At 47.7% G+C, this 18,914-nt stretch overlaps 1 protein-coding gene across 10 annotated transcripts in view; it reads right to left on the bottom strand.

The window, feature by feature from the left end:
• FRMD4A (FERM domain containing 4A) overlaps nt 1–18,914 on the bottom strand; it is a 385,243-nt gene that overhangs the window by 36,828 nt on the left and 329,501 nt on the right. For all 10 annotated transcript variants that reach the window (XM_030013270.2, XM_030013272.2, XM_030013269.2 and 7 more), the window contains 2 exons: nt 5,378–5,454; nt 1,127–1,265 (listed from right to left, as the gene is read on the bottom strand). In XM_030013270.2, coding sequence (XP_029869130.1) covers nt 1,127–1,265; nt 5,378–5,454 — 216 coding nt within the window. The remainder of the gene's footprint in view (nt 1–1,126; nt 1,266–5,377; nt 5,455–18,914) is intronic.

Below are 18,914 nucleotides of genomic sequence, written 5' to 3' on the forward strand. Positions count from 1 at the left end.
ATGTCACAAGGGTTTAGAGTGAGCTGGACTAATAGCACACTGATGATCCTTCACATAATTTCAGCACGCCAATTCAATTCATTTAACTGGCAGAAAAATAATGCAGCAAAGAAAAACAGGAAAAAAAAATTTTCTGCCAGTTCAGTGGGCTGAACTGGCTCATGAAGGGACCTGATAGGGCCAGGGCCTGTGCAAGGGAGGTAGCAGCCCCTGCCTGAAAACGCAGGCAGTGCTTTCAGCAATAGCAAGATGTTAAGACTGTTGCAGCCATTTGGAGGAGTATCACCCTGCACATTCCTGCCATCTCACTAGAGATGGGGGGCAATGCAGACAGCTGTGTAAGAAGGTACCCACTCAATACATACTCTATTTTCTCTGTAAATTTTACACCAGCATGCTCATATGGAGAGGGGCATCTGCATGAGAAGTCTGTCTTCTGTCTCAAAGTGATCTCAAAGTGATCAAAGTGATCTCCTGCTGCTCTGGGTATGCCTAAAATTACTGCTGATGAAAGGAATTAGAGGGAGAACACACACTCCTCTGGTTTCAAGGTGGTTTCTTTTGTGTATTGAGCGGCCCCCTTGTGCAGCACCAGATCAAGACAGTTCTTTCTAAGGCCAGGCTGTCAGCATCCTGCCCCCCCCCCTTCTGTTGTGAGATTCTGTGTGGAGAGAGAAATAATACCCCTACCCCACATTTCTAGGAAAATATGATAGTAAAAAGCAAGAAGGATTCAGAAACAGGTGCAGAGTGTGAAGATACTTTGAACTCAGTTATTGGAAGCTGCCCTAACTTTATGACAGAGTTCAAGAACCAGAAGACATGTGGAAACCATCCAGACAGGGACACAACACTAACTGCTTGCAAACTTTGGCTCCTCCAATGTGGCCACAGTTCAATACAACCTTCCCCTCAATTCTTACTCCCATAGACATGAATTCAATACAAATTCCCTCAATCTGGCCAAAGCCAGCAGATATTTTGAGTCAATTTGCCTTTTTTTGATCTCAAGTGGAAAGGGAGGGCAGGAAAGGAGCCACCATCTGGACTTGACCTTGCTGGGACTGTGGGGAGTGAGAAGGACTCACCCACCGCAACATGCACTTCCCACCTCCAACATGCTTACCTTGCTTTGCTTTCTGTCCAGGTAGAACTGATGTTGACTAATGGCCATAGCCCAGATAGACTTTATTAGTGCTGGACAGGCGTACCACGTATGCACAGCAATGCCACTATGCCCAAATGTCCTCCTGGTCACAGATGCCCTGGAGAGGAGAAAAGAATGAACTGGGGTTACACCAAGGTTTCCTCGGACCCTTTTCTGTGGCAGAACCTATCATCACAGACCTCATAGTAAAAGCTGCTGTCTTTACTATGCACACCCTTATGCTAATGGGAAAAAATGCTTTGAGAACAGCAATAAATAGCTAATCAAGCCAGGAGAGCATTTACTTTAAATAACTCCTCAAGTTAGCAAGCTCAAGAGGACTAACAGTAAAGATCATCCAGTTTGTCCAGTTCAGACTGTATTTGTGGGTTTGGCTCAGCTGATGCTGACCTGCTACATGTCCCAGGGGAGTCACCAATGCCAAAGCATGTGTGAATCCTCTGTCTCATCACATGCTGAGACACCTGAGGCCAAGTCATCACACCCTCCACTACCTCTGGCTTTGGACGGTGGCTCTCAAATATTAGGACCCAGGTGACAACTAAAGATCCACAGGTTCAATGGCTGCTTTAGGGAATGTGGGAGAAACTCTTCAGGTACCTTCATTTCCCCACTTGTAAACAGGTGCAGCAGGACTTGCTATGTGGTATGGGAAAGGGGAGTTGTGAGACTCAGAGAGGGCTGCCTAGTGCCCTGGAGAGAAGAATGTTACTCAGCGATTAGCTGAGTGAATATAAAAACAGGAAAAATAAGAGCTAAATGTTTCCTCTCTGGGACTCCTAATTGTCCTCAAATATTAGCAAAAAACACAGGTTAGGTTTCCCCATGCTTTCACAGCTGTACAAAACTGCTTGATTATTCCTCCCCACCCCTCAACTCTAACCCCACCAGCAGAGCCCCTGACACCGGCACACCAGCACACAGACTCGCAGTATCCTGGTCTGCAGAACTCCTCCCACTGCAGCGATATAGCACTGGCTGGAGTAAACCAAGCCACTGATCTATAGAGCCCCCAGAAAATGAGGTCCTCCTCTCCAGTCTGTTAGGAAGAGTCTTGTGGTGGAGTACGATTATGAAATGAATGTGAGCACGGGTACAGAGGCTAGCTCAGAAGCGTGACACTTTTGTTATAGCCTTTCACATAGCGACGTGGATGGTGAAGAGGGGCCAGTGCAAAAGACAGCCTGGGGAGCAGGGTGTCCTACAGCGGGGCTGCCACAGTCCATAGCCAGCAGGCACTCTGCGCAATGCTGATGGGGAGGTGACACTGCAGGACAGCCCAGGAGCTCTACTGTGCAGTGCAAGGAATGGCCGACTCTTTTCCCAGCACTCAGAAGTCCTCAAACCTGCTAAGGCAGTGGTTCCCCTCCTGCACCTGCACTGGCCGCCTCTCCTCTGGTGCCTGTGGGGTATTGCCCTGTCCAAAATTGGAGGTGAACACGGGGAGGGGAGGCACACGGTCAAACAAAGTTGTGACAGAGCCAAGAATGAAAGAAAAGCAAAACTCTGCAGCAAAATGGGAACTGCTGGCCCGGTTCAGCCTGGGAGAGGGCTGACAGCTCTTGTGTCAGGGCCTTTTCAGTGCTGCAAAATGTTAAAGTCAAACTGTGAAGCTACAAATCGGACTGAAATTTCTCTGAGAAAACAGTTGCAGCCAATGCAAACAAGGTCTGAGACAACTGGGATCTCATGTTTCAGTGTTACTCTGTGCTGAGCCCTTTCCATGGGATGGCAGCAGAAGACCTCGTCCCGTTATGAATATTGTTCTTGTGAGAAAACTCTCCATGGATGCAACAGAACAGCAGCTGATGGTCCTAATGAGGCTGGGTGCTGGGCTGCCTCATCCCTGTCACTGGACAGGGAATGAAGGCTGTGCTGGGAGGTGCTCTTGAAGCTGAGGCTGGAAACGGGATCCAACTCTGGATGCTTTATGTTGGTTTAAGGGACACAAACAGCTGCAGCACATTGGCATTAAGGCACTCAAATATGGGCTAAAGCCTTAATTCTGGTGTCATTCTATTCAGTTCAAATGCAGTTACTCATTTTGAACTCTCAGAAACATACTCTGCAAGCCATTCATATTCTTATCACTCCCACAAGCAGTGATTTCCAATTTTTTTTCTTTTTGGGATCTGTACATGTTTCCCATCAAAACTGCAGACCCTGTTAGGAAGTCTGCAGACTTAGCTGGTCAGAGCTGTGGACTTGCTTTTCACAGCTGTCTTTTGGGGACCTGTGAGAGATGGCCCATGGGTGTTTTTTCTATGACTTCCCTCCACGCATGCCACATGCGCTACAGAATTAACCCTGTTGATACCCCCTAAAACGTATCATTTCCCTCCTCTACAGGACGAGGAACAGCGATGAAGAGAGGTTAAATGGCTTGTTCGGGACAGGAAGCCATGGGCAGAGGCAGGGCTTAAAAACACACATTGTGCTGCCCAGCCCTGGCCACAACCAGAGAGCTGTGCTTGCTCTCCTGCGAGTGTGGCTTCGCTGACTCAGGCTCTGGTTTGGCTACACAGAGAGGAATGCGGAGAGAGCACTGTGCTGGCTACTCCTCCGCCTCCACACACCGAACAACTCGCAGGAGTTCATCCCACTTGGACAGGAGACTACAACCCAAGCTGTGTTCCCACCATGCCACTGCAACGTGCCTTGCTGTTTTACAGCCAGTGTACCATTTTGACCTGGACGGTGGTACTCTCTGGATATGAAAATCAACCAACTGAATTCCCTTGTAGTGAGAAAGTACCAGGCTGACAACCTGGGACAGGGAATTGTCCTCCTGGTGTTGATTCAGAGAAACAGCACAATGGAGTAAAAAATGGAAGCTCTTCTGTGTCAGTAATTCCTATCATCTAAATACAAATGAGACAGAAGAGGTTCCTCTGGTCACATTTCATGCATGACACTGAGTTGTAAATATCATCATGATTTTAACATCCCAGAGCTATTTGCTTTCTTTTCCTTACAACTGTTGCGTCCAGGAAGTAGCCAGCCTGGGCATTTAGAGGCTTCTTGCTGCTGGTTGCTTGCAGCACGCGTTTCTGACGCCTCGCCTGCTGCCGGAGGCTTGGTGGGGGAAGGAGTACACCACCCCCAGCTGCCGCTACCGGAAGATCTCCCAGCATATTCTCAACTTTGGGAATTTGCTCTGCTAGATTTCATGCGACTATTTACATGCTTAATATTAAGCAGATGCTTCAAGGCTCTGCTGACCTGGAGCTGCACAATGGTACGAGCTGCTCTACTGAGTTTTTGCTTTAACAATATGCACCTATAGACACAGGCACCGTTGCATTGGCGTGACTGTGTTCATATCAGGGCAAATAAGCACAGAAACTGCATGCAAAATTCCCCTAATAAAAGTACATATATTAGACACAGATAGGCACGGGAAACAGGTGAAACAGGATCACAGCGGAGCGATCGGCAGAACACGCTACTACCAGCACATCAAATTAGTATGGGAAGACAGCTGGTTTCCACCAGTCGTTTTCATACTTTTCAGGTGGGACATTGCTTTTAGTGAGAACAACTTACAGAGCAAAATACACACTGGTCACTGTCTGCAGTAACAATCCACTAAGGCAAACGAGCAAGGGGTGCAGAATGCACCTATTAGATGCAGGACAGTCACTTGAACTCACTCTCTCCCACGTTAGGTTTCTGAAGTAAGAAGAAAAGACTCCTGTGCCAAAATGACTGATGGGCTTTCATCCAGACTGCCGGTAAACCTCTGGTACCGTGCCATTCCTTTCAATTGCACTACTGAATATTTATTTACAAGGAAGCATGTGAGTACAAAATCTGGCGCCCATCTCCAGGCTCCAAGTGCAACACAGGGACGAGGCAACCCCCCTTTCACGCACAGGGGTTGCCGGCACTGCAGCTGGGACACCGGAGCTGCACAGCCCCCGAGGGTCAGAAGGTGCCAAAACAGAGGGAAGGAAAATAAAATACTGCTAGGAGCCGAGGGGAAACACATCCACGGAAACATCCACCCGACCCCAAAACGTCCCGCTGCAAGGAAGCAGCAGCCCCCGGCTTGGTACGCGCTGCCCCTTGCTTACGGGTTCCCCAGCTACCAAGCCCCGCACAGGGGCGGGGGGAAGCGCGGCTCGCCACGACCGGCTCGGCGCTGCAAAGCCCGGCTCGGCACGGCTCAGCCCGGCTCGGCACGGCTCGTCTCGTCTCGGCGCTCACCTGCGCGGGTCGTGCACCTCCACCGAGAACTTCTTCTCGCGGAAATAGAGGTTCTCCAGCTGCCTCCATTGGAAGATCTGCGGGGAGAAGAAGGGGGCGAGTGAGGCTCCTCCGCGCAAACCCTCGCCCAGCCCTGCCCGCCGCGCCGCTTCCTCCCGGCGCTGCGGCGGGGCTGCCCCGCTCCGCTCCGCTCCGCCCCGGCTCGGCTCGGCTCGGCCCCGCGTCCCGCCCGCGCCCCCCGCCCAGCAGCCGCAGGGCAGCCCCGGGGGCGGGCGGCTTCTTCCCGCCCGGCCCCCGCTGCCTGCGGCGGGCTCGGTGCCGGGGGGGAGGCGGGGAAGGGCGCCGGTTTCACTTTGCCGGGCGAAGTACGGTTGAAACGCATGCAAGCCACGGGAAAACCGGGATTCGGCTACTTTTTCCTTCGAGGGCTGGCAGCTGGTGTGTATTGGCCTTTAGCGCAGCAGCCTTTTCCTCGGGCAAGATGGGCAGCGCAGACCTCGGAGGGGCGAGGGTGGCCTGGCTGGGTAGAGAAGACCCCCGCGGGGGTGACTTGCACCCCTCCGCTGGAGTGCGATGATACCCAGCTCTGCTTTTATTCCCGCAGCCAACGTAAAACTCGCACGAGCATAAGCCGAGCGGAGCCAGTTTATCTATCCCGGGTGCTGGCAGACTCGTGTTGGCGATGCCCAAGGCTCCAGCGTGCTCCCAGCGGTGCGAAATGCAGCAATAAACAAGTCATATTCCTGCCTCTGTTTTACAGGCTGCCCTGTCGGGGCGTCTCAAAGCGGCACGCAGACAAAGCCAACGCTGTCACCAAAGGGGGAAACTGAGGCATGAAGCAGTCATGGGAGTAAAATGCAAGTCTCCCGCATGCTGGCTGCATGCCCTCGCCCGACTCGGCATGGGCCAGCCCTGTGGGTCTCTCTCTGCCTGCCTGCTGAGTGTACGTGCTCCTGGGCAGTGGGATGTGCTCACGCGGTCCCTGTACCCCACACCTCTGCTGTGAAATAACCCTCATCTCCAAGGCAGGAGGGAGGACTGACCGCAGAAGCAGCACGAAGGACGCGGTGACTGCGAAACACTTGTGTCAGCTCTGCAAACCACCGCACCGTCACCGCCACAGACAGGTCCACCACCGCCTCCTCTTTACAAATGAGTAAGCCAAAATCCAAACCCTGGCTTCCAGGCTGCTAATCCACAGGGAGGAGGCAGCCTCCACCCCTTGGGCATCTCGCACTTCGGCTTACCCACGCTGCCCCTAGCAAGCAGCGGAGCTAGGGGAGCGTAACCTCGCTGCTGGGGAGCAGAGCCAGCAGAGCTTTCCGTGATTTATACTCCTTCTCCCACAAGCAGCTTCTGTGGAGTTCCTGTCCTACCCCCAAGGAAGGCGCTGGCTCCTGCCACGCCGAGATAAGCCACTTGCCAGTGTCAGCGCTCTGGAGATAAGTAAACAGGAGGCGTAATTTGATTTGCACTGATTAAGCTGCTGGTGGAGGTGAAATCTAGAAAATAAAACAAGATACAGCAAGGACCCAAAATTTTCTCCTTGCTAATATTTCCGGGGTGGCAATATTGAAAATATTTGTCATTGTAAAAGTTTCCAACCAAGAGGGGGTTTTTAGTTTAGGTTTTTTTTTTTTGGGGGGGGGTGTCTTTTCTCTTTCTATAACAGGGTATTTGGAAGGAAGGATGGGGTAAAGAGGGCACTGAGCTGCCCCATACTCTGGGGCTGTCTGCACCACAGGAGGGTAGGAGTCGAAGGGGGCCAGGAGGGATGGGAAGCTTGAAGGGCTGGGTTACACTGTCCTCCGAGGATTATTTTATTCCTCCACTGGAAAAATTAGTCACTGCATAAAAGTTGTAATCACTAAACGAAGCACAGAAATACCCACTATTTTACCCACTGAGGGAGGACAGACATGGGGTGAAAGGGTTAAGCTGGGAGCTGAGGTCTGAACCTGAAGTCTGTCTCCCCTGCAAGTGCCCAGCTTCAAAGGCACAAAAGGAAGTTTGGGGCCTAGACTCCCACTGACAACAAACGGGGTCAAGCCTGAGACTGCCATGTGAGCTGCCGAAAACATCCCTCTGTGCTTCCAGATTCCTGTCCGCAAGGCGGGGAAGATAACACGGTTGTGCTGCATGGCATGTGCAGAGGACGTGTTTGGGAGGCGCTCAGACATGTGGAACACATAAGAGTCTAAAAAACCAGCAGATCACACCCTTCAGAAAACATCCCTCTGTCCCTGGGTCCCCTGTTGTCATTTATGACTAAACTTTGGCGTGGCGCAGAAGGAATTTGAAACTCTTTTCGGAGCTGCTGGCAGCTGCTCTCCTCCCCATCCTCTTTCCTCCAACTCTGCCGGACTGTCCCCTGCGCTCCAATCCGTCCCTATTTTACCCTCTCTGCAACCACTGCTCACAGTGCTCAGTTCGTTAACTGCAGCTCTGTTTCCCTTCGATGATTAACTCCAACTGTCCAAACACACAGGGCTCTGGGAGAGCTGTTCAGATGCCCAAATGTAGGCATCAAGTGCCATTTTCCATGCCCCGGGGCACCCTGCCTGGCCCCTGGCTGCTGCCCCAGGAGGGAAGGAGCGAGCCTGCCGTAGGTCCAGTGCGGTATCTGCCAGCCCCACGCAGATGTCTTGGATCCCCAGCAGTGCCTAAAACGGAATTAGACACCTACGTTTTGGGCACCAGAGCAGCTCTCCAGATCACTGTATTTTTATATTTAGTTTCTTTGTTTTTCTTGGCAGGGTGTGGAAGGAGGCAAATCCAGACTCTTGGGAGAGAGGGGGTGAAAGTGACCCCGCAACCTGAGTTTGTGTCTTTTTTTCCATAGCCCTGCTCTTCAGACTGTACATGTGCGTTTTACCATTGCTGTAACTGCGCTCCCTTTGCTCCCCAAAACTATTCTGCAGTGTCCTACTCCTTTTGCCCACACTGGTCTGAGAGGTCTCACCCTTCCTATACATAAGGAATCCAATCTGCAAAAATGTGAATACCCACAAGAAAGTATCCGCTTTCCTGTTAGACCATCACAACCCCTCAGGAGAAACAAAGTCTAAGGTCTCCCTTCAGCCAGACCTCCTAATGTAAGCAAGCTGTCCCCTTCACCAGTTGCCTGGCTTATATACGGTTTCAAATTGATGTTAATTCAGTGACAGATGCGCAAGGTGCCATTAGTGAGTCTTCTTAAATGGAAGCATAATTTTTACCCATCAAGATCCTTTTACCACGCTGGTGCTTGCAACCTTCACTAGGGAATATGAGCCACAGCAGGGAGCTGGTCAGAATTTCAACAGAGTCTTGCAGAAATGCAGTGCCAACAGATGCGTGCTGGTTTGGGGGCTAGTTTGAGTCAAAGCATCCATGTTCATGGCAGGTTTGCCTCTTCCTGCATCGAGGCTGGGTCTGGTTTTGGGTTATTTGGCTTATGATTGTCTTTGGTTAATTTGCAGGGCCAAATCCAATGCCTGCCCTTGTGGGTGGGACAATTCATATTGGCTTTACTGGAGTTGTATTAGGGACGTAGCGACTTTTGCCAGACAAAAGGTACCTCGCAGGGGGGACTGGGACAGCATCTCCCCAAACACGCTGGAAATGAGGCTTAGGAGAAAGTCACTTGGTAATACAAGCTGAGAGCACAGTTCCCCCGTCCTTTAGTAGTTGCCTTCATTTGGAGCCCGCAGACAAGGGGACAATTAGTGGTGCTTGTGGTGGGGTGAGTTTCTGTGATGTGGTTGTTTGCCTGCTGGGATCTCTTCTGAGGTCAGCAGCCCATTTTGGATCATGCAGCACTGGGCAGCTTTCAGATGGGAACAATTTTTGGTAGTGGCCATCATTACAGGCTGCACATGAGATCGTTTAATCTTCAATAGATACTTAAGGAAGTCTCCCTGAGACTGGCTTTTGAGCACAGCTGCACACTCACGCATGCATGTAAAAGGGAGAAGGGCTACTAAAACAGGAGAAAAAAATTACCCTTATTCCCTTCTCCTCTGGAGGAACCGTCCCCACCATGGGCTCTGTTTCATCGTGCCAATAAAACTGGAACCAACACTAACACTTGAATTTGCAAGACTGCTTATCAACCCACAAACATTCCAGGGAATAATTGTTCCCTCTCGGACCATGTGTACTGTTTAAAATGCATTGGGGTCGGTGGGGAGGCTATGGTGGGGAAGCCAGTGCCAGAAATGGCTTTTCCGCAAAGCTGGCAGCCTAGAACAGGAGCCAGGGGAGAGATCTGAGTGCTGCACGGTGCGCTGCGGAGAATTCAGGTGCAAGCTACAGGAATTTTCTCATTGGAAACCCCTTCCAAGAGGCCGGCAAGCTTGCCAGGCACCAGATGTTTGTGACTAGTTACAAAGAGCTGCAGTCAAAGCCCTTCAGACGCAAGCTTCTTTTGTGAGCACACTTGTGGTTTGCTGGCTGCTCCCTAATTAAGCTGAGCCTGGAGGAGAGGAGGCCCAGGGATCTGCATCCGTTTCAGCCATGTGAGTCTGAAGAAGGTTTTTACCATTTTTATTGACCGTGGGGCTGGTGCCGTGGAGTTTGCACACAGCAGGAGGTAGGGTCAGAGTGAGAGCATTTGAAAAATGTCAGAGGCTCCTGATAAAGACGGGAGGGTGTTTTGTGAATGAAATATAGGAGAATGTTTCTGGCTTGGTCACTCATGTCCTGGGTCACCTGGACTTTGCTGAGCTGTGGGGGGCTGAGTTAATCTGTGCTAGGCACTAGGTCGTGTTCTGTCCCTTTGAGCTCAGGTAGCCTTGTCTGAGTACCCCAGTGGAGGGACCATGACATACATTTTGGGAACCCCTGGCAGTAATGAGGCTCTTCCTGGCTCCTGTGTCACCCTGCATCTCAGGGACAGGACAGAGAGGGTTGCTGAAGGGTAGCACTGGTGGTTGGTGCACAGTGCTCTCTGGATTATGGTACCTAGAGAAACATGCCCAAATAGTACCTTTTGGAATAATTCTCAGCCTTCTCTATCCTGGGGTTGGGGTACTGGGTCCCTGATACTGTCTTCTGCCTGCTGTGCCTAGAAGAACTGGACTTGGCACTGAACTGGGCAGCATGCACTGTGGCTGGACAACCCTGTGGGGACACAGTGTGAACCGTTTTGCATTGGGTCTATTAAGAACCAGATATAAATGCGCAGGTACTTGGTGTCTCATTTTCTTTCCCTTTTCTGTGTGTATGTCTTCCCCTGAAGCAGCTGACATGGGGCACAGGCAGAATGGGGTTACTCAGCAATCCACACACTCTCAGGGGTTTCAGATATCACGCTTCATGGCCGTTCAGAATCAAACCATCTGCAGATGTCTACAGAGGATCTACCTGCTGTTTGTCTGCTCTTTTTGGTGACCTAAAGGGGATTTACAAAGGAGATGGAGACAGACTTTTCTCAGAGGTGCCCAGCGGAAAAGTGTAAGAGGCAATGGACACAGGTTGCAGAAGCAAAATTCTGACTGGATATATGCAAAAACTCCCCAAACCAAAACAATCAGGGAAGGTGGTCAAACACTAAGGGCATGAGTAACCTGATCAAACTCTGAAGTTGGACCAACTTTGAGCAGGAGGTTGGGCTAGAGACCTCCAGAGGCCTGTTTGACATATATTTTTCTTTCATTCTAAGCATCTAATAAATGACCAACTGTAATTGCTGTTGGACTTACTGACCTATATGGTGTCTCCCAGTCCTTCAAGTCTTGCAGCTTCTTAGATGATTAATGCCTTGTTAAACCATACTATGCAGAAGGAACAATCATCCCTCCAAATACATGGACTACCACCCAGACTGGATGCTCTGAAAGGCTTTTAGGAAAGGCAAGGAAATAACATGGCACATTTCTATCAGCCCAAATGCAACCCCTTCCGTCGCCTACACTATGGGCAAGAGCCAACCCTGGCTGACATCCTGATACTAAAACTGGTACTAAACAATGGAACTAAACAATGACAGTATTTTCACACAGCTTGCATGAGTGCAGCTACAAACTCCCAAGTCTTTTGTTTTGCAGTTTAAAGACAAAACAAACATAACAAAAAAATTCCTCCTTGGAAATGTAATTCCCTCCACTGAACAAACCAGCAAGCAAAATTCTAGGGTCTGAGTTATGCAGAGGGTCAGGGTGGAGGTTGTGAGCGGTCCCTTTTTGGCCTTAAACTCTATGGAAATCACAGCTCCAGTGAAGTCAATGGCAGTTTTGTCCCAGTGATTTCAGTGGGGCCATGGTTTCCGGGCATGGATTTGTGTTCTGCCTCAAGCCAACCCTGCTCCCATCAATCATACCTCTGTCAAACTAGTTAGAGTGAATGAGGAAGCATTTGGTCCAGGCAGAACAGCACCATCTTAGCTGAAACAAATGGGGTCTTGTTTCAGGGGCAGATTTACCAAGAGATTTCCGTGGGCTGTCACCTGTGAATTAGTGTGACCCATGCTGAGGGTGCCCCCAGGTCATGAGATGGGGACGCTGCTGCACTGTAACTTAGCCCTCCATCCTGCCACACTTCCATTCATTCCTGTATTTCTATTAGTTTGGGGTATTTTTTTTTGTTTTGTTTTCACTTCCCAAAACAAAAAAAATAAAAGGTTTCCTGTGTGATTTGATGTGGGAAGCAACCCCACCAATGATCTTCCCACAGGCTTGCTGTCCTCCCTTCCCCCATGGAATGAGAGAGTGGCTTGGCTAAGTGGGACTTTCAGTGGTCTGTCAGCAATCCCAGCTCACTATCTAATTACTTCTTCCCTTCAGGCTTCAGGACTCTTTTTTTGCCAAACAGACAAACAATTTCTGGTCCAATTTGAGATCCCTTTTGCTGTGTGCTGTTCTCATGGGACCACACCACTCCAACAAACATTTCTGGCTTGACCAAACAGAAATTGCATCTAGATCTATATAATCACCACTCTGCATTCATTTCCATTATGGAGAGACAATTCCCTATTAAATTTCAAAGTGGTTTATTGGCTCAGTAAGACAGCAAAACATCAGATCACAGAGGGAAGAGCTGCTATTTGCACAAAGCATTATTTATCTACGTAATGCAACTTGATATTTGTGTCTATAACTATATACAGAATGGGACATCAGACTTTGACTTTATATACAACCAAATCCACCTTCGCCACACATACATATCTGGTAGGTGCTGTTAGACATTGCATTGCTGTCACCATGCTGAGTGTGTCTAAATCAATACGTCTGCAGAGAACTTTTTTTTCCTGATTCTTATAGTTAAATTTTCTCCCTTTTATCCTCTGCAAGCAAATCAAAGTAACTAGATCTTTCTGCATTGAAGATCTCTCCTTTCTAACAGAATATACTATGTATTAGATAAAGGATGCCCAGCTTATAGCCTATGAATCAGTTGTGGCACCCTAGAATGATTTATGCCGCCCACAAACCATTCCTGCTACTCTCTTTCCTAAGGATCCTTTTGTCTTCTCTAGTGGCGTGAATAAAGTACATCTATCTTGGAACCAAAATACAGGAACTGCCATCCCCATCCCGCAGTGCTATGGTGATGCACATACATATTATGTTGTATGACTAAAAATACTCCTGTGATGCAGGGTGTCTGCATATGGGGTGCCACAGCAGCAGCAATCCCACATACATGGTAATGGACTATAATGCCTGACCTTCTGAGCCTCCTCCCCAGGCCACTGACTTAAAGATGCGTCATATTCACTGAATAACTGGGCTCCTGCCTGGCTTCGTCTGGTGATAAAAATGCCCAGGCCTTTGGAGTAGTGAGTCCTGGTGAGCTAAGAGCCAGTATTTGAAAAGGGTGGGGCACATGGGGAGCCTGCTACCACTTCAGAGCCAAGCATAAGTGCTCAAAGATGTTTCAGTCTCGCTCCAGATCTCCACCCTAACTCCAGGGCACTGAGGTCCAATTTGTTTCACTTTGTGCTGTTGGAGTGATTTGTCTTTGCATCTTGTTGAAGTTCCTGCTGTGTGCTGCAGAATCATTTAAGAAGACTTGGCTGCTGCTTTTATAGAGAATTACCCTTTAAGACCTGAATACGACAAAGCACTCAGAGCAAGGGAGTTTTACTTTGATGGGACTACTCCTATATTTAATGGTAGCCATGGGCTTCAGGTGGCTGGGTCAGGGGATGGGACACCATGCTGTAGCCTTTGTGAATGTAAATTCTCGCAGAAAACCCTGGGGACTTTATGCCTGATGGTATCACCACAGTACATGCACACTAAACCACCAAAATAGTGCTGGTTTCCTTAAAAAACAGCAGGGCCTTAGACTATGGATTAGTGTTTACAAGCATTACAGTTGACCAAGCTACATATTTACCTAGATAATGGAAACTGAGCATGACTATTCTATGATTTTTGAAAGTTGCTTTACCTAGACAATCTACTAGCTGTCTGAGATCAGCCCTGTTTGGGAGAGACACTGAAGCAAACTTTTACCAGCTTACATGAGAAAAACTGATGATGATGACCTATACCTGAACTGTTAATTCATCCTGGTTCAACCACAGCAAACTCCATGCAGCCAAACTTCTTCTGTCTTATTCCAAGCTATGGAGCCCTTGTCTTGCTCCACAAAGTTACTGTGTAGGTTAATGGCAGTTTCTTTCTTTGGCTGCTGTGATTTATGCTGCCTGCACCCATACCCAGCTCCTACAGCTGTGCTGTCGGGTACTGATTGTGAGCTGGATGGTGAATGGGATTGGAAATTGATCGAGGTTAAAAGTGGCCACTCTTTTTGGCTGGGTTATGCTGAGCTCTGATCCCTTCTCTGGAGCAGTTTCCTTCCTGGCCGCACAATTATACCAGCATGACTGAGGAAGGGGTCCAGGGGAGGAAATGAGCAGTGGTGGCAGGATTGCGATGGGGGAGGAGGGTGGTGAAGGCCACTTCAGCTGGTACTGCTGCCAAAAGGCATGTTCACTGAATGACAGCCCAGTGGCATGTCCGGCCAAATCCCGTGGAAATCCTCAGTGTCACAGACAAAATCCTGCTTTCCAGCCCAATGTGCTCTGATCTGATTTATTTATTTATTTATTTACCCAGTGCGCTTGGCAGCTTTTTGGCACAGAGAAGTGCAGTGGTAAGGCATGGAGTAATGGGTGCCGAAGGGGAAAGAGTCTGGTGCTGGATGGTAGACACCCCAAATCAAGGGCAAGCAGCAGTAAAAAAGGCGCTAGTGAGAACATGGTCTCCCTTGTAACAGGGATGGAATAAGACATTTCAGCAGGGGAAGGTCTTAAACTATGGCTGCCCTTCAACAGTCACAGGTCTGGGTCTTATATTTTGACGTGGAAGGAAATCGGGTTAGCAACCTCTCTCCATGAGACAAAACAGCATGGTAAGGAACCTTGCTTTGTATATGTCTCTCTCCTCCAGTGCTCCACATTTCCAAATACTAAACCAAGACTGAATTACTGCACTATAAAATGAGTTGAACCCGCCATGACCTGAAGACTGGTTCAGTTTACAGCCAAGTCCATAATCCAAAAAGCATGAAGGATCAGCAACAGGAATAGAAATAAAAGCGCTGAGCAGGAGTCAGCAGGTAGTCCTTAACAGTCAGCTAATCACAGTGAATAATTTATTACAGCAATGCCACTGAGACTCCACTAGCTTTTAAACCAGTATTTCCTGGAAATGTTTTCTGCTCCTCCTGTATCATTTGTAAATTTGAAATCTTTTTTCCCTGTCTGCAATGCAAAGATGTTTGCAAAGGTCTTAGGAAATGATGCCGTTCCAAGAAGAGCCCAGTTAGACACAACTCCAATACATTGTCTCTGACCCCACTTGATTCTGGATGCTCTAGAGAAAGGCCAGCCCTTTCTGAATACACCCTGTGGCTCAGTGGCATGCCAGTGAAAGGAGCGTTACACATTCTCCATACCTCTGACAACAGAAACTAACTTGCTGCCAAATCAAACATCCTCCTTGAACATAACGATTTATAACCCCTCCCAAAATCCTACTTGAAAACAACCAATTCAATGTTAAAACTCTGGATGGAGGGTCACACTTTTAGTCCTATCTTCAACCCTTCTAAGCTCTTGACCTCTATTGTATCATGTGGCAAGGAGTTATGCAAGTGAATTGGGCTCCCTGTAACTGATTTGAATTTCATGTTTCTTTTGCCTTTTTGACTGTCCCTATGTTCTATGATCAGTCTGGATAGAGACCAATTTGTCAGCTTCCTCCTCCCCATCGTTCACTAGTTTCTATACATTTCCCATCAATCCCTACTTTATGGTTTTTTAAGTTACTGGTCTGTCATTCCTTCACCACAGGAAGCACAAGTTTAACCACTCCATCAGTGCAATTACTGACTTGACAATGCTTCATTATGCCCTAAAGCAGAGAGGATCTCTATTTGTTCTGCAATAAAGCAGCTCTTAATTAGGCTATTGCTCCTCCTGTGCAAATATCTCATTTTGCCTCTGGAATTGGGAAAGTTCACTCTATCTCTTGTTGTTTGGAAAAGGCCAAGTGACATCACACAGCAATCTTTCACTTTTTGGACACAATTAGTGTGTGGATTACTTTGCTCATGCTTTTGACAAGCAGGTGATTTCTCTCTGATCAGACACTTAAAGCTACTGATTTTACTTGTGCTTTGTACTGCTTGGTAGGATGGGTCCAACTTAGCTCTTGTTTTTGCATGTTTAAATGGGAAGTCAATCCCACTGTTGCTTTGAATTCACAACAATACTACACATTAAATTATTCTTTAATGAGAATCCATAGAGCGTTGTGGAGACCTTATGGCAAGGGACAGAGTATTTTCATAGCATGCTTCATTTCATCTCAGAGAAAGAATACTGCTGGGAAGAAATGGCAGAAACTGATGTTTGGCTCTCACAGGGAAAATCTTTATCAAGCTACATTCCCAGCAGAATTTTGGGATGCCTCACATTTTATCTTATTTCCAAAAGTCTTTATTCCCCCTGGGTTCTCTTCAGTCAACCACAGAATGTGAACATTGATAATGTTCATGAGTTTGAGAAAAAAGGCTCACCTTAAGTTTTGTTGCCACTAGCCTTCTGTGGAAGAAAATGGGATAACACTACATAGAGGTATTTCTTGCAAAGCAACCAAACACTACCAGACTCTCCTTTAAGGTAATTTTATTTTTGGTTATAAGCTAAACAATTTCTTTGTCTGTTTATTGGCCATATGAAAGTCCTTTGGCTGACTTTGTTAATCATTCACTCTTCAGCTTGGAGTTAATTGTTTACTAACTGTTAAGCTGTGTGCACTAGAAGATGCCTTTGGGCTCTTAAATCAGTGGGAATATCTCACTAGAACAACAGAGACATGCCTAGTGCTACTACAACTGCTTGGGCATGCTGGTCTCACAGCTCCAGGCTACGTTGCTTCTGCTTCATGTACAGGTCTCTTGGGATGGAGTGGAGTTACATTTACCTGCTGGTTAAAATGAGCAAACGCCACTCACAGACAACATAGTCACATAGGGGGGCTGCAGTGCCTTGCTCTTTCTTTCCAATTGCTCTGCAATGCAAGCAAAAAAACCCCTAATGACCCTTCTCTGAAAACGATGGTTTTGGTCACTACAGCCTCAGCGGCTTGTGGAGAGTGGTGCTGGCACATCCTATCTGAAGACCTGGTTCCAAAGAATTTGCTTTGGTTTATCATGAATATTGTATGGTGCTGACCCAAGATAGGTAGAGCCCAGCAGGACAATGACTCCTTTTTGTTGTGCTTTTTCAAAGCACACCGAGCCTTGAAGGGCCTTTTCTCTTCACAGAGAAGAGTTTGTAGAAGCTAAGTCTAACAGAGAGGGGGATGGATTCTGCCCATCCTGGATTCTGAGTGCTGCTGCTACACAAATGACACTGGTTCTGCAAGCCACTACTAAATTTTCAGAATGCCTCAGCATATGGTTAGCAGGACAGTAGCCATCTTTCCACGCTTGATACTCCCTTCTTCTTGTTCAGCTGCAGTGATGGATTTTGGGAAGTATACCAAAACTTTTGCATTTATTTAACACCTAAGAATGAACAGCTATCAGGTCATAACTGATATGGACCAAATCTGGGTTTGAACAGGCAGCATTCAAGAGGAAGCCTTTGGCAGGGCTTGCTGAGTCTGTGAGCTAGCCCCTGAACATACAGAAGAAAAACAGAAGGCAGAATGATAAGTCTCAAAGTGATGGCTTTGGGTAGCTTCAGGGCTTCCACAGAATTCAAGCATAGGCAGGAGAGAACATAAAAATAGAAGCACAGAGTCACATTAGGCTCTTCAGCCAAGCGCAAGCTGCATTCCAGTTTAATAGCCCTGCATTCCCGTCTGAACCACCTCGGACTAGGTGCCAGATACCCATCTCAGCTGCATCCCCACTAATGCTGGAGGACTTATGCCTGAGTGAGAATAGCGCAAGCAAGATCAAGTTCTGGCCCTGCATCAGCCTCAATTCTCCTCTCTGGACTCATCCAACTTGCTGACAAACCTAGTTAGTTTACTAGAGACACATGGCTGATTTACTCCAGCAATTTAATAAAAACGTGGTTTTGACTGACTGCTAATGGGATCGCCTGAGATAGGCTCAGCTGCTTAGTGTGGGCTACAGCTTTACTTGCAAACACAATAAGCATGGAAATCTATCTAGGATGACATAATAGGAAAACATTACAACCTCTCTTATAAGACAAGCAAGGATTTTATATGCATTTAATATAAATGTCTTGGTTTCAGCTGGTTTCTTGCTACAATTTTCTGCTTGTGTTTCTTCCAGGGAGATTTATTTTTCCATTGTAATTTTTCAATTTGTTTCTGGCATTGGCAATGTGCAAGAACAAAATAATAAAGATCAGAAAAGATATAATCTCTTTCCCCCTCCCCCCTAATTTTACTTTGCAGAAAGTTCAGTAAGGTTTACCCCTCCTCTTTGCAGAGCAAAGACTTGAACCAGTCCATGCTGGTATAGTGAAATGACTCAGATACTATGGTAAGCTCCCAGATACCGGGGTTATCAAGTGCAATTTTACAATCTAATTAGCAGAGGATTAAACATTGCATCTCGCTGAGGGAGTTGGGCTGCTCTCGCCAGAGGGGTTTTACCACCTGTGTAGGGTAAGAAGTCTTTTTACTTGCACTACAGAGGGTAAAAGCACACGATGGTGAAATAATGAAGCCTCAGCCACACTATTCAAGTCCTGTCCCTGATTTAGGTTGTGCATTTTGGAATAGCCCTGCCAACAGATGGGGTTTTCAAGCATCATGTAACAGAGAAATGCTCATCTAGGCTGTCTTTTCACTGCTGTGGTCTCTGGATTATGGCAATGGACAAATTCTAGCCCGGAAATTCCAGCTCTCCCTTCCCACCCAACCTTCCCTCCCAGATTTATGACCACTTCTGCTAGGCCACAGAAGTCCTCAGTGGTTTACACATACGGTGGCACCATTGTTTCAGGTCTCCTGGATTTTGTACATAATTTACTGAGAGAAAAAAAATAGTAATTCCCAATAAAGAGAAGACTGGCACCTTATTTTTTAGGGTTACACTTGCAGAAGAA

This window comes from Aquila chrysaetos, chromosome 5 (genome assembly GCF_900496995.4).
Source record: "Aquila chrysaetos chrysaetos chromosome 5, bAquChr1.4, whole genome shotgun sequence".
Classification (NCBI taxonomy): domain Eukaryota; kingdom Metazoa; phylum Chordata; class Aves; order Accipitriformes; family Accipitridae; genus Aquila; species Aquila chrysaetos.